This window comes from Acinonyx jubatus, chromosome A2 (assembly GCF_027475565.1).
Source record: "Acinonyx jubatus isolate Ajub_Pintada_27869175 chromosome A2, VMU_Ajub_asm_v1.0, whole genome shotgun sequence".
Lineage (NCBI taxonomy): Eukaryota > Metazoa > Chordata > Mammalia > Carnivora > Felidae > Acinonyx > Acinonyx jubatus.
Window position 1 is genome coordinate 148,910,481 of NC_069383.1, and position 15,579 is coordinate 148,926,059.

The following is a 15,579-nucleotide window of genomic DNA, read 5'->3' on the forward strand; positions in this document are numbered from 1 at the left end:
CATTAACTTCATCGTTTTATTCTGTTACTTATCGTTAATATTAGTAAATAGTTGTTTTGCATATTAGCTATTATCCTTAATTACATTAATGACTGTGAGCACTCAATAGTATTTGTTGGAATATAAACTTTTTGTTGGATTTGGTTATAGGGAATCAGAAGATTATGGGCTCTATGAGTTATTATTTCTGAAAGGATATGTGTTCACCTTATGAATTTTGCCACTGCTTTTTAGATACTTGGCATATCGAAATTTTATGATTGACACATATCGCCTAAACCCCCAAGAATATTTAACCAGCACTGCTTGTCGGCGAAACTTGACTGGAGATGTGTGTGCTGTGATGAGGTAAAATGCCTGACTTTTTCTTAGACACTTCACTGCAGGTGGTTACTGATTCATTGCTGTTTAATGTTTGATTGATCCAACTGGATATTTTCTTTGTTGATAAAATACCTTAATCAAATGTTTTTTATTTAGGGGTTGAGTATTTTTAATACCTTGGCATTTTCTCTTCTTTTTAAGATTTTACACTTGATATCTTTTATTTTATGGTAAAATCGTAAAATGACCAGGGATGGAGAGTGGGTTGATCTGGAGAGTGGATAAACTCTCTACACTAGATCTGTCTAAAGAAACACATCAAATGGGAATCTCCTGGTTTGAATTTGGCCTGTGTGTGAGTTTTTTCACCATGGACTTAAGTGAACATTTGTTTTCTTCTTTCTGTGATGGAAATAATCAGGCTTTGTATTAGGTTTTGGGTGTTATGTTATCAACTTGATGTTGAGTTTGTAGAAATTGTCCCTCATACAACAAACCAAAATTGTCAGTTAACTTTGTGGTGCTTCATAGCCTATAGAGAACATTTTACTTGTTTTATTGTTTTGATTTTTTAGTGAAATGTGATGATGGTTAATGGAGGAAGTGAGTTACAGTCTCTAGATGTTAAGTTTCAGAGCTTTACTCTTCCAGGGTTCATGCCTTTTTAGAGCAGTGGGGGCTTGTCAATTACCAAGTGGATCCAGAAAGTCGACCCATGGCAATGGGACCTCCTCCTACTCCTCATTTCAATGTATTAGCTGATACCCCTTCTGGGCTTGTGCCTCTACATCTTCGATCACCTCAGGTAAATTAATGATTACACCAATATTATTATAATTCTGGTTTTTGTAATTATTACCCTAATAACCTAATATTAGGCATTTTTAATATTACACTAATTATACACTGTATGAGACTTCTTCCCCTTCCTAACATTTGGAAAGTGAACAAACACATGTTCTTGAAAAGATTACTATGTCAACCAGATTTTATATAGCCTTAAGTTGGAATAACATGAGTCTAAGGTGTAAATTGTTCTTCACTGTGAAATGGGGTAGCATATTAAAGAAAATTTATTGTCGATTTTCTCTGGGATTTAAATGAGGCAGAAAAATGTTGCTTATACGCAACATTTGTTGCCTATGTTGAAATGGTGTTAGAAGTGTAGGGCAAAGGTGTGGTTATTTATTTTATTCTGAAATCTCTCTACGTGTCACTATTATACAGTGCTTTAAAAATTCTATCCCTTTAACTTTGTAGAGATTAATAAAGCCATTCATCATTTTTCTGACTCCTAGGTCCCTGCTGCTCAGCAGATGTTAAATTTTCCTGAGAAGAACAAGGAAAAACCAATTGATTTGCAGAACTTTGGTCTTCGTACTGACATTTACTCCAAGAAAACCTTAGCAAAAGTAAGGACTTTGTTTCTAGACCCACCTGGGCTGCAATGCAGCATGTCCTCTTTATTCTTCTTTGTAAGAAGTATCAGTTTTCATAAGAAACGTAACTTTCTATGGCATAAGAATGTGAGCATTCTAATTAATCTATTGGCATTTTATAAAACCACAATCACTTATCTTACCACTTTTTCTGTATGGTTAGAATGTAGGTATGTTAAAGTAATGATGAATAATATGCTAAAACAGGAAAAAGTGGAGAAATTCAACAGGAAAAAGTGGAGAATTTCAACATAATATATAGACTCAAAGGAATATTGTATAATTGAAAAATGTGCCTGAAATTAACCTCGTTGGGTGGTTTTAGCAGCAGGCTAAACACAACAGAAGACAGGAATAGTGAGCTCAGACAGGTTAGTAGCTACCTTGAAATTGAAGCACCAAAAGAAAAATAAATTTGATCAAGGTGGCGGAGGGGGTCAAAGAGAACAGACTTTAAAGGACACGTGAGAAATGGTAAAAAGAATTCATGTTTATCATTAGAGACCTATAAAAAGAGAAAGAATGAAACAGAAGTGATATTTGAAGATGTAATGGCTAATCATTTTTGATAAATAATAAAAAGATACCAACTCAGTAGAGAGTCTAAATTGATCCCCATTTGGATACAGAGGAAAACATGTTTAGGCACATCATGCTTAAACTTACCTTAAAAACTAACATCTTAAACAGGGCGCCTGGGTGGCTCAGTTGGTTAAGCATCTGACTCTTGATTTCGGCTCGGGTCTTGTGGGATTGTTCCCCTTTCAGGCTCCATGATAAGTGTGGAGCCTCCTTGAGATTTTCTCTCTCCCTTTCTCTCTGCCCCTTTCCTCCATTCACACACATGCATGCTCTCTCAAACAAAAGAAAACAAAAAAACTAACACCTTAAAAGTAGCCACCACATTGGGCAGTGAGTGGCGTTGGAGAAGAACACATTAAATTCAAAGAAATAATCATAAAACTGATGTCTGACTTTTCAGCAGAAATGACAGAAGCCAGATGTTTGTTTATTTTTTGAGAGTGAGAGAAGGAAAATGCAAGCAGGGGAGGGGCAGAGAAAGAGGGAGACACAGAATCCGAAGCAGGCTCCAGGCTCTGAGCTGTCAGCACAGAGCCTGACGTGGGACTCGAACCCATGAACCGTGAGGTCATGACCTGAGCTGAAGTCGGATGCTTAACCGACTAAGCCACCCAGGCACTCCAACACTATAGTAACATTTTAAATGTTGAAGGTAAAGCTGTCGGTCTGGAGTTCTGTATCCAGTAGGAATACCTTTCAGGAGTGAAAGGGCAGACATTGAGAATGGGGTTAGGTTTTCACTAGCACACAGTACAGGAAAACTGAGGGAAGTTTTTTTGGGTGAAGGATATTGATCCGTGATGGACCCACAAGACTAGGAAGGTATATGTCTAGGGAGACGAATGAATGTACGATTAAATAATGAAGAAATATAGACTGTTTAAGCAGTGATCATTTTAAGGAGTTTATAACATGTAGAAATGACCAAAATGGCAGAAAGACAATTACATGGAGTTAAACTCCTGATATAATTTAGAAATGTGATAAAAAATGCTGCTTCAGGTTAAAGTATATAATACTTTGGCAAACACTTTCCAAATACTTTTGAAGGGGATTGGATCTACATGGAAGAACAATGAATGCCAGAAGAGGTCAGCACCTGGGTCAGAATAAAAGATGTTCCCTCCTGATTTGTAGTTTTAAAAAACGGTAATAGACTACTTAAACCAAAAATGCTAACAGTATATCTCTAGGTTTTCAATATGTGTTAAGGACCAAACATGGCTCAAGGTACAGCAGAGGGAAATGGAAGTACACTATATTAAAGTTCTTATGCTATATATATGGCACCTAATACGGTATTTGAGGATACACCATGACACGTTAGAGATGAGGATTCTAAGTCACAGAGTATTTAAAGACCTATAGCTAATAAGTCAGTAATGGAGATAAAAACAGAATAATACTCCACAAAAAAGTTACTTCTCAAAAAAAGTTACCCCATAAGAGGGAATAAATGAGAAAGGAAGGGGTAGATGTGATGAGTAGAAAATAGGGAGGTGGTAGGTTTACATATGACCATGGGGATAGTAATAACCTTATTTGTAAATGGTTGTAATATTTCAGTTAAGCAACAGAGATCATCAAATTGCATAAAAAACTAAGAATCATAAATTGTCTGTAAGAAATCTAATTATAAAGTAAAAGAATGAGAGAAGACCTGCCTTCTAGACATTAATCCAAGGAATACCAGTTATGTTAATACTAGTGAAAATAGACATTAGAAATTATTTTACCAGAATTAAACATGAACATTTCATAATGATAAAGGAGTTAGTTAATCAAAAGGACATGATTGCCCTAATTAGGTGTATAGTTCATTAAAAAACTCCAAAATATATAAAGCAAAACTGATAGAATTGTAGTTGGAGATTTCAATAGTCTGCTCTTAGTAATTGATAGAATAAGTAGGTAGGTAGGTCAGTAAGATAAGACTAAAGTTCTTGGGGAACATTCACCAAAGTATATTCAATTTTGAGCCATAAAATGACTCTCAAGAAATTTTAAAGGAATGATACTATAAAATGTGGTTGTATGATTTCATACACGTGAAATAAATATGGTTAGCTAACCACAACAAAATGAAACTAGAAACCAGAAACAAAAAAACAATACAGAAAATTAACGAAATAAGGAGATGGTTATTAACGAAATAAGGAAAGGATCGGTAAATTTGATAAGCCTCCGACCAGAGTGAGTGATCAAGAAGAAAAGAGAAGACACAAATTACAAATCAGGAAAGAAAGAATATATTACTGATTCTCTGTACATTAAAAAGATATTAAAAATATAATCAACAACTTGATGATAATATGTTTGACACTTTGATAAGACAGACAAACCCCTTGAAAGCAACAAAATAAAAAACTTTACTCAGGATGAAATAGGTAACCTAATGTAATAGCTTGAAAAATGTCCTCCAAAGAAATCAGATCCTGATGCCTGGAACTTGTAAACATTACCTCATTTGGAAAAAGGTTCTTTTGCTGATGTGATTAAGTTAGAGATCTTGAAGATGAGATAACGCTGTATTATCCAGGTCGGCCCTGAGTGCCATGACATGTGTTCTTCTAAGAGGTAAATCCAAAGAGATTTGAAGACAGAAGAGGAAAAGGCAGTGTGACCTCAGGCACAGAGGTTCAGATAAGGCAGCTGCAAACCAAGGAGTTCTGAGTCAGCCACCAGAAGGTGGAAGAGGCAGAGAATGGATTCTTTTCTGGAGCATGCATAGGGAGTACGGTCCTGCTGACACCTCAGTTCTTGTCCTGGTTGTATTGATTTTGGACTTCTAGCCCCCTGACCGATGAGCGAATGAATTTTTGTTATTTTGAATGTTTCATCAAGTTTGTGAGAATTTGATTATAGTAGCCATATGGAACTAATAGACTTGAATAGCCTTGTATATATTATATCTATATATATTTCAACATCTTTCTGAAAAGAAAACTCGAGGCCCAGATGATTCTACTGATGCATTTGTACCAAACTTTGAGGAAGAAATAATACCAACCTATATAAACTCTTCCAGAAAATAAAAGTGGAGAGAACTATTATATTCTTTTATAGTTAAATATAAATACACACACACACACACACACACACACACAGTCACTGAGCTTCTGGCTATATAAACAATATAAATAAGTTTAAAAAAGAATGAATGTATAAAAGAATATGCATGATTGTCCTTAACAGCTTTATCCAAGATAGCCAAAAACCATAAACAATCAGTCATGTAAATGGATAAATTGTAGTTTATTCAAACAATATAATATTAACACAAAAATGAAAAGAAATGACTTCATAGAAAGAGTGTGGTTGAATATCATCGACCTACTATTAAACAAGAAGCCAGACCCACAGACTACATACTGAATGGTTTTACAAAGTTCAGATCCAAGAAAAACTAGCCTATGATTATAGAAGTCAGAATAGTGTGTACTCCTGTTGGTATCAACTTGAGGTTTAAAGGAGAGAACCCTTAGATGTTGATTTAGGTGATTATATGGGTGTATATGTGAAATTGTATCTAACTGTATACCTAAGGTTTGGGTTTTTTATTGAACATACATTCTGCCTTAGTAAACACCAAAGAAAGCATTTCTTAAAACCATGCACAACCCCCACAAACATCTCAAGGATTATGAGATGAGATTATGCACCCTTCTCAGAACTAGTTTTTATCAAGAGGAGAAACTGTACTTTTGTGGCTGAGACGTGGAGAAATGCTCACTGCCACACACCTACCTAATAAATGTCATGTTTAGGTTGTACAGATCTTTCCTGTTATTCAGGTTTTCCTTCCTTAGAATTTAGATGAAATGTTAATGAATGTTGTTCCTCTTGGAATTTTGTTCCTCTGTCTGATTGACGGTCATTTCTGAGATTAGTTCATTAAAAGATGAAACTTGTTGTCTTAAAGTAATCATTAAGGGTTATGGGGCACCTGGGTGGCTCAGTCAATTAAGGGTCCGACTCTTGATTTCAGCTTAGGTCATGATCTCATGGTTTGTGAATTTGAGCCCCACGTTCGGCTCTGTGCTGACAGTGCAGTGCCTGCTTGGGATTCTCTCTCTCCCTCTCTTGCCCTTCCTCCACTTGCATGCTCTCTCCCTCTCTTTCTCAAAATAAATAAGTAAACTTAATAGAAGTCATTAAAAAGAAAGTAATCCTTAAGGAATCTGAGCAATGTATTAGGAGTTCTAGCTACATGCCTTTTTGTCCATCTCACAAAGTCCTGCTTTAAGACTTAATTCTACAATGCTTAATTCCACAATGTTTCAATTCCTCTTTATTCTCTAGTTAAAGTAGTTATTTTTAGTACAGTTTTTTGCAAAAATTTCAGAATATGTATTGAATACCATGGAAACCTAGCAAATCATAATTTAACTTTTACCCACAATATGTAACACAGTATGCAGAAAGGTTGAGTCAACAAATTGAGAGGCTTTGTTGTCACAAACAAGGAAATCACAGACTATAGAAATTTTCTCTTCATTTTTAAAACTATAATCTACCCAAATAGAGTTTACAGAGAAGGGATATGTTAGAATGTATATTCTGAGTTAATAACATTTGCAGGTAAAGAATAATGTCAGGTATACCACACATCCAGTCTTCTGACAGTCTCTGAAGGGAGCAGGGTGTACAAATCAAGAAGTATGAATCAATTGATAAATCTTAGTTTTTAGGTAACACAAAGTTGGTTTTCTTATACCCCCCCCATGCTCATGTGAGTTGTCAGTTAAAGGGATTCTTTTTTTAAAAATGTTTGTTTGTTTTGGAGGGAGAAGAGGGGGAGGGGCAGAGAGAGAGGGGGAGAAAGAGTCCCAAGCACTCTCCACCCTTAGCATGGAGCCCACATAGCCTGATCCCACAACCTTGAGATCGTGACCTGAGCCAAAATCAACAGTCCAGGGCTCAACCCCCAGTTAAAGGGATTCTTACGGAAAGAGTGATTTGCAGTTTAGGGAATTACTTGGTGATTATTTTATTCAAGAGATGTTGAAAATATGAAGTTGTTGCAATTGGAATCAAGAATCTTTCAAGGGGTGCCTGAGTGGCTCAGTTGGTTGAGCTTAGATCATTCTCTCCTGGATGGAGTTCGAGCCCCATGTCGGGCTCTGTGCTGACAGCTCAGAGCCTGGAGCCTGCTTTGGATTCTCTCTGCCCCTCTCCTACTCAGTCTCTCTCTCTCTCTGAAAAATAAACAGGGACACCTGGGTGGCCCAGTCGGTTAAGCGTCCGACTTCAGCTCAGGTCATGATCTCACAGACCCTGAGTTGGAGCCCTGCATCAGGCTCTGTACTGACAGCTCAGAGCCTGGAGCCTGCTTTGAATTCTATGTCTCCCTCTCTCTCTGCCCCTTCCCTGTTCATGCTCTGTCTCTCTGTCTCAAAAATAAATAAAAACATTAAAAAAATTTTTTTTAATAAATAAGCATGAAAATATTTTAAAAAAAAGAATCTTCCAGAGTAATTTATATGTAGTACAATTTGTCTTTGAATCTTAGAAAAAGTACTGTGTTCAAGTTATACCAAATGTTTGTGTTACGTTTATGATATCCAACCAGTTCATGGTATGCATTAAAATATTGTGCCTTTGTAGCTTCAAAAGTATTTTCAAATTTCAAAATAATAGAAACAACATATCTAAATGGTCTGTGAGTCCTTAATAGAAAACAAGAAATCTTTGAAATAGGTCTGCCTTTCTGTTGGAAGTTTAGAATCCTCAAGTGTTTTATTTCTGTTGCTCAGGGACTTTTTTTTTTTCCAAAGATTTTATTTTTAAGTAATCTCTATACCCAGTGTGGGCTCCAACTTAACCCCAAGATCAAGAGTTGCATGCTGTACCGATTGAGCCAGTCAGGTGCCCCACCTACTGCTTAGGGACTTACTTGGTTGTGTGCATAAAACAGCCCCCTGAACTTAGAAGGAACTCCTGCTGAGCTCCATGCTCAGCCTTTAGGAGTGAGTGTCTAATTTTTGGTTTTGTTTCTTTAGAGTAAAGGTGCTAGTGCTGGAAGAGAATGGACTGAACAGGAGACCCTTCTGCTCCTGGAGGTAAGCACATTAATAGTGGAGCCTCTTTATCCACACAGGAGGTGGGTGCTTAGTTTCTGTGACTCGCATTTGAAGTACACCTTTGGAATTAATCCTGAAGTTTTTTGAACCATGTATTGAGTTTTAAGAGAATTTTCTTGGTCCATCATTATTTAAATATCATATCTAGAAGTGATGTGCTGGCTATCAGTAGGGAAGATCAGACCTGGATATGTGTTATTTTGGCCCAGGTTGGGTTGTTTCATTTTAAATCTTTGCCAATATTAAACAATTATTACGGCTTTGCAAAAGTAGTCTAGATCTGTAACTTTTCCTCCAAAATTGGAAGATTTGGCACTTCTGGCACCTCATTCCCATGTAACAATAATTTGCTGACCTTGAGTAGCAGATGTTACTTTGAAGTGGAATGTTTCTTCAGATTCCAGTTGTTGTTTTTGTAACTTAGCCCACCTTGGTCATTGTAGATGAGTTCTCTGGTGCTGGTGTGCATTTGTACAACCTCCATATTTCCCAGAAGGCATTCCAGAGAAGTAGATGAAGATGCCTGCCACTGAAAATACTGTTTGTTCTTGAAAGTAGAACACCGTTGTAAACTAGTGGTAATTCAAGATATGTCAGTCAGCTTGTTGAATACTTTTTGGAATTCTTCATGTCTTTGGAGATTCTTGAAAATACTTACACAAGTAACTCTTAGCAATTATTTCTACTCTGGAGAGTAAGAGAATGTTAGGTTCCATATTTATCAACCATTTTTGAAGAGGACCATTTATCTTTAGTTACAGAACAGTGATTGGGTAAAATGAAGACAGCATGGTACTACATAGTATTTGTGGGTAGAATGTACGTGTGAGAGCCAAATTAGGACCAAATGAGGAAGTGTACTGTTAGATCTCTTAGGAACACTTTTGCCTACAAAGAACAGGATGTAACTAGCAAAGATTAAACCAAAAAGGACATTGTTTTTTTTTTTTTGTTCAACTGGCTATCTTTAGATTGGCAATTCCAACATACTTTTTACTACTCAAGTACATCATCAGGTTCCTAGCTTCTTTCTTCTTTTGTTTTCCTTCTTTAGCTGTCTGCATTCTGTCTCTCTGTGTTCTCTTCTGCTCCCAGCAAGGGTGATTGATTCACTGGTTTCATATCCCTGTTCAAAACAGTAAGAAAATTGGAAATGGCACTTCTGGGGCCTCTTCTGGGGCTCTTCTTGGGATGAAAAGCTTAACCAGAAGCCCCTCATCAGTCTTCCCTTCTATCTCAGTAATCAAAATGGGTCTCGTGGTCACCAAGTATTGCAGGTGGTGCTGGGAAAAGAACGAGTTTTCTAGTTTCATTAATGGGGTCAACCTGGAGGGAGGTATGATTGCTGCTGGTAACTTCTAGTGCTTGCTCTGTTTATAACATTTAGAACAAAGAACTTGCAGAGGAAGAGAGCTCATTTTCAGTGGAGTATTCATCTGATCCAAACTTGTATATCATATGTAACATTTGCAATTTAGAAATGAAGCATCAAATAGAAGATTAGACTAGGTCAGCAGTTCTCAAACGTTTTGGTCTCAGGATATACTTCTACTCTTAAAAATTACATTGAGGTTTCAAAGAATTTTTGTGAGTTAATCAGTATTTTCTGTATTATAAATTAAAACTGAGGAAACTAATTTACTTAAAAATAACAATAAACCCATTGCAAGTTTTTATGAAAAATTTTTATCAGAAATAGATTTTGAAAAACAAAAGTGTGTTAGTAAAAAGTGTGGTGTCACCCGTTAGCCATATCTATAATGTTTGACTTAATAGAATACAACTGGATTTTCATATTTGTTTTTTTCATCATATATGTTGTTTTAGTTAAAATACATTAGGACTATTTAGTATCATCTGGACTTGTATTTGGAAACACAAAGAATATCTTAATGACCTTTTCAGATAATTATAAATAATCCTGTAGGAGAGGCTTTCATGGCAGGTACGTATTTTTCAGAATTCTAATTTTCACTTAATCATTGGCAAAAAGCACTCAGTTGTTTTCTTCAAAGTGACATTTTTGACAATCCTGTTTGCTTTTAAGAAAACATTTGCCAGGCTGTTGTGGTGGTGAGTGCCTGTTAGTCCCAGGTGCCCAGAAGGCTGAGGCAGGAGGGTTGCTTAAGTCTTAGGTTCAGGACTGGAGTGTGCTGTGCTAGCTGGGCGTCTGCACTAAGTTTGGCATCAGTATGATGACTTCCTAGAGCGAGGGACCACCATGATGCCTAAGGCAGGGTGAACTGGCCCAGGTCAGAAATGGAGCAGATCAGAACTCCCGTGCTGATCAGAAAATGTCTGCCAGATATCTGTGCCTACAGACCATGGTGTGTTAGCCATGTGTGCTAGCATTTACATGCTAGTAAAAATGATGTTCGGGGTGCCTGGGTGGCTCAGTCAGTTGAGTGTCTGACTTCGGCTCAGGTCATGATCTCGCTGTCTGTGAGTTCGAGCCCCGCGTCGGGCTCTGTGTTGACGGCTCAGAGCCTGGAGCCTGTTTCAGATTCTGGGTCTCCCTCTCTCTCTCTGCCCTTCCCCCACTCATGCTCTGTCTCTCTTTCTCTCTCTGTCAAAAATAAACATGAAAAATTTTTTTTAAAAAATGATCTTCAATGAAAATGGCTAGTTGAGCTTGAAACTCAAATGATCATACAGTGCTTTTCCTTCAGACAGCCATCATGCTTGGATAGTTGATTTTTAGTCTTCTTGTGTACCTCACATTTCATAGTATCAAATATTAAAAACAAGTGAACTTTGATGTTTAAATTTGTAAGATTAATAATTTTACAGTAAAGTTGGATTATTTTTGTGAGTGTGGCAGTGAAGAAGAAGGTGATTATTAAGATATTCTTGGGGCACCTGGGTGGCTCAGTGAGTTGAGCATGCAACGTCGGTTCAGGTCATAGTCTCGCAGTGTGTGAGTTCGAGTCCCACACTGGGCTCTGTGCTGACAGTTCAGGGCCTGGAGCCTGCTTCGGATTCTGTGTCTGTTTCTCCCTCTCTCTGTCCCTCCCCTGCATGCACGAGCTCTCTCTTTCTCTCTCAAAACTAAACATTAAAAAAAAAAAAAAGACTGGTGCCACTGCCTTGATTCATGCTGAGGGTAGGTGGTTCACTCACCACTGCTTTAGCATCCACCGTGCACGTGTCATCATAGTGAAAAAGCAGCAGTGTCCTGTTGCTATTGTGAAAACGGTTTTGATCTCTTGGTTCCCCTGAAAAATATGGTGCCCCATGGGTCTCCGAGCCACACTGAGATACACTGGACCTGCTGATAGCTCATCTTCCTTCCTTCCTTCCTTTCTTTTTGAGAGAGAGAAGGAGCAAGTAAGCAAGGGGCAGAGAGAGAGAGAGAGGGAATGAGAATATCCCACAAGGGGCAGAGAGAGAGGGAGGGAGACAGAGACAGAGAGAAGCAGGACTCACCCAGGGCTTGTGTTTTGCCCAAAGCGGGACTTGTGATGGTTCATGTTTCTGTATTGCTTTTAATTTTGTTTTTTGAGTTTTTCCAACAGTCGTGTTTGGTTTAAGAAGTTTTAGTGGTGTATTAATTATTTCTTTTTCTTTTTTACATCCCTCTTCTCCTTTTCCTTATTCTGTCTTCTCAATATCTCTGCATTAAAATTCAAAAAGATTTCTTCTTTTTGAGTTTTTACCACACTTTAAAACAAAATTATTTATTTTTGAGAGAGAGAGAGAGAGAGAAAGAGAACGAACGGTGAGGGGGAAGAGAGAGAATTCCAAGCAGGCTCCAAACTATCAGCACAGAGCGCAATGCAGGGCTGAAACTCACGAACTGCAAGACCATGACCTGAACCGAAACCGAGAGTCGGATGCTTAACAGACTGAGCCACCCAGGCGCCCCAAGTTTTTACCACTATTTTGATGTACTCTTATCTACTCATTTGTTATCGGTAATGTGCAGAGAGCTTCTTTTCTGAACCACTTTTTATTTATTTCAGGACTGTTTTGTCTAGTCATATTTGCCCTGGACGTTTACTTAATGTGTTTAAAGTTTTTAGTACTTGGCGGGGAATATACTTTCATGTTGCTTTGGGCTTTAGGGAGTAATTAGTTGTACAGCACCAATTGGAGTATCGTTCTTATCAGTTCTTTTTCTTTCTATACATTGACACTCAAAATTTTCTCCTCTTCTACGTTTAAGAATAGTGAATAGTAAATAGAGTGAGAACAGAATGGCTGAGCTGCTGTTTATCCTGAACATATTCAAGAAAACCACAGTATCCTTACACAATAGTGCATTTTTTTTTTCTCCTGCAGGTGGAACCTGTAGAGTGGTTGGTTTTTCTTTTAAACATGCAGTTGAATCAACAGGTGTTGTCTCTGCTTACACAGAGGTGCCCCGGCAGCATTGCTTACTACTAACATCTTCTATTTCTGTAGTTTATTTATTGATAATTAATAGCTTATGAAGCCAGATGAAAATTTTTTTTTTAAGTTTTTTTACATTTATTTAATTTTGAGAGACAGCACAAGCGGGGGAGGGGCAGAGAGAGAATGAGACACAGATTGGAAGCAGGCTCCAGGCTCTGAGCTGTCAGCACAGAGCCCGACGCGGGGCTCGAACTCACAAACCGTGAGATCATGACCTGAGCTGAAATCAGACACTTAACTGACTGAGCCACCCAGGTGCCCCGAGATGAAAATTTTTTAAAGGATTTATAACCAAATGACCAAAACCAGTCAATTTTTTCCTAATAAATAGATAAATCTGGAAGATGCATTAAGGTTTATTGTTTCCCCCCCAATCATATCATTTTATTAGACAAGTATATCACACAGGCAGCACCCCAACTATTTTAGATTATTTCTGAGATCACCTGCTTTTATTTTAAAAACACCTTATTTGATATGGTCTCTCATCAAAACACACACAGTTCTTCTGTGGAATGCTGCAGATTATTATCTGTGATTTTGTTTAGTACAATGTTTTATTACATATATTGGAGGCATAGTTTCAGCTTTGCAAATAACCAAAATAGAATCTACACACTGGATGAATAAATGGAATTTGAAAAGACCTTGAATGAATTGGTAGACATGAAGGCTATATAAGGCTTTCTGTTAGCTTTTTGAAAAAATACATTGTGTAAGATCAAGATGATGGAGACTTATTTGAGTAGATTTCATTTGTAAGATGTGTGAGGAATTCCAGGGGTTTCACCTGAAAATGTGTCACCAGTTTAAGTCACAAAAGGCTGATAACTCAGTCTTCTGAGCAGTTTGACATTGCATTGACAGATTCAGGGTGCCAGAATGGAAGAAGAAATGTCAGCATTCTATTTCATAGTGATTAAGGGGGTTTTTTAAAGAGGCTTTTACAATATTAAGTCCTCGGCTTGTAACACTTGTCTTCCTGGTCATTATAATTGTCCCTGGGGTTTGAAATTGACAAGACCTGAGTCTGGGAGCGTATTGGTTCCTCCCTTGTTAACTTCAGTCTTTCTCCTGCCTGCTTTGTTTTCTCATGCCTTGTGTTTATTTTCCCTTAGATGATTAGTGGACATGAAATCTTGTACCTGCAGATAAAATCCATTAAGGTTATTAACGTTTATCACTGAAAGAGTTCCCCACGTTTTTTGTACTGGCTAGATTACAGAAGCAGTAGCATTGGAAGATACTCCGTAAACAGCATCAAAGATTTGCTCGTAGTGTGCATGTCCCTGATACACCTTTCCTTGATATGCTACCCAAGGAGTTGTTTTTTCTGTGTAATTTTGAATTACATTTTAGATGAGTATGTCTTCCAATTAAAAAAAAATATTGTCTTGAGGAAGAGCCCTTTTTTACAGGTTTTGTGTGGGGTTTTTTTGTTTTGTTTTTTTACATTTGGAGCCATGGGAAACACAAATTCCTTTCCTGGTCTAGTCCAGTTCCCTGTGGTCACGTTCAGCAAATTTTATTGGTTACTGTGTTTAAGGCACCACGGCAGACTCTGTAGACTGAGATGGCTAGGCCATAGTCTTTGCAGGTAAGGGATTCAACGGAAACAGGTTAAAACAAAAAAATGAGTGCAGTGTCCTCAGCTTCACGATTGGAGCCGTACCCAGAGCCCAAGACAAGTACATAGGGATGGCTGTGTGTCAGGCTGGGTGGATGAGACTCAGTGCATGGCTTCCTGGGAATGGGACAGCTGTATTGTTGGCTCCAGTATATGATATTTTGGGTACAGAGCAAAGTGTCCACAGGCACAATGACTAGGAAGACTATTTCTGGATATTCCTAGAACATGAAAGAGTAGTGAGTAGAGTGGAAGAAGTAGGCAGAGTCCCGATCCTATGTGGACTTCATTCAGTAAGATAATAACGAGCAAGGAAATAATTTTAGGCAGGAGAGAGACAGTGTCATGTGTGAAACATAGTTCACTCTGGCAATAGGAAGAAAGATGAATTTAAGGATCGAGAGAGATGGGTGATTCTGAGAATGTAGGTAAGGAGCCAGCTCATAGCAGGAAGAATGAAGGTGTTTTATACTCCTGTAAAATGTCTGCTAATATATCAGCCTTCCTCCTCCTTCCCAGCTAGTCTGTCACCATGTTCTGTTTGAAAACATGTCTTTGATTCCCTGTTATGTAACGCTGCCATTAGTGCCCAAGCTCGGAACTTCACTCGTTTCTCAGCCTTATGCTTTTTGGAATGCTCTTTGTTGATTTTTGCATGTCAAAGGGTTCCTTAGTTTTATTCTGGAAAAAACTGCCTGAACTTTCTTCATGAGGAAAAAAATAAAGGAAGAAAATTTTTTTAAGTAAATGTCTTTGAAAAGTCTGTGATAGAGTATCCTAAGAAAATCTCCCCATAATCAGATACATAAGGTGGTCCCTAAACTTACACATTTCTGGCCCCAACGACCTTAGTGAGAGAAATTGATTTTTATTTTTTGTTACATTCTAGGTCTTTTTTCTAATTCCTTCTAGAACTACCTGAGGCCACTGGCTATCCAGAGGAAACCCAGAATTAGCCTTGTTTTTTCAAGGGATTTAAGAAATAAGATCATTCTCTGGTGTGGGTTTTGAGGAGTCTTCTACTACTGCAGCAAAGAAGGCAAGCCTGGGTCGGCAGTTGGAGCCCTGGGTTAGGAATTCACTTACGTAAACATGGAGAGAACCATCGTCATCACAAGCTCAGCTCACA

The 15,579-nt window shown here is 37.8% G+C and overlaps 1 protein-coding gene across 4 annotated transcripts in view; it reads left to right on the plus strand.

Moving 5' to 3' along the window:
- SMARCC1 (SWI/SNF related, matrix associated, actin dependent regulator of chromatin subfamily c member 1) overlaps positions 1-15,579 on the plus strand; it is a 171,892-nt gene that overhangs the window by 79,373 nt on the left and 76,940 nt on the right. For all 4 annotated transcript variants that reach the window (XM_027038580.2, XM_027038581.2, XM_027038582.2 and 1 more), the window contains exons 16-19: positions 235-348; positions 976-1,129; positions 1,623-1,736; positions 8,348-8,407. In XM_027038580.2, the coding sequence (XP_026894381.1) occupies positions 235-348; positions 976-1,129; positions 1,623-1,736; positions 8,348-8,407 (442 nt within the window). The remainder of the gene's footprint in view (positions 1-234; positions 349-975; positions 1,130-1,622; positions 1,737-8,347; positions 8,408-15,579) is intronic.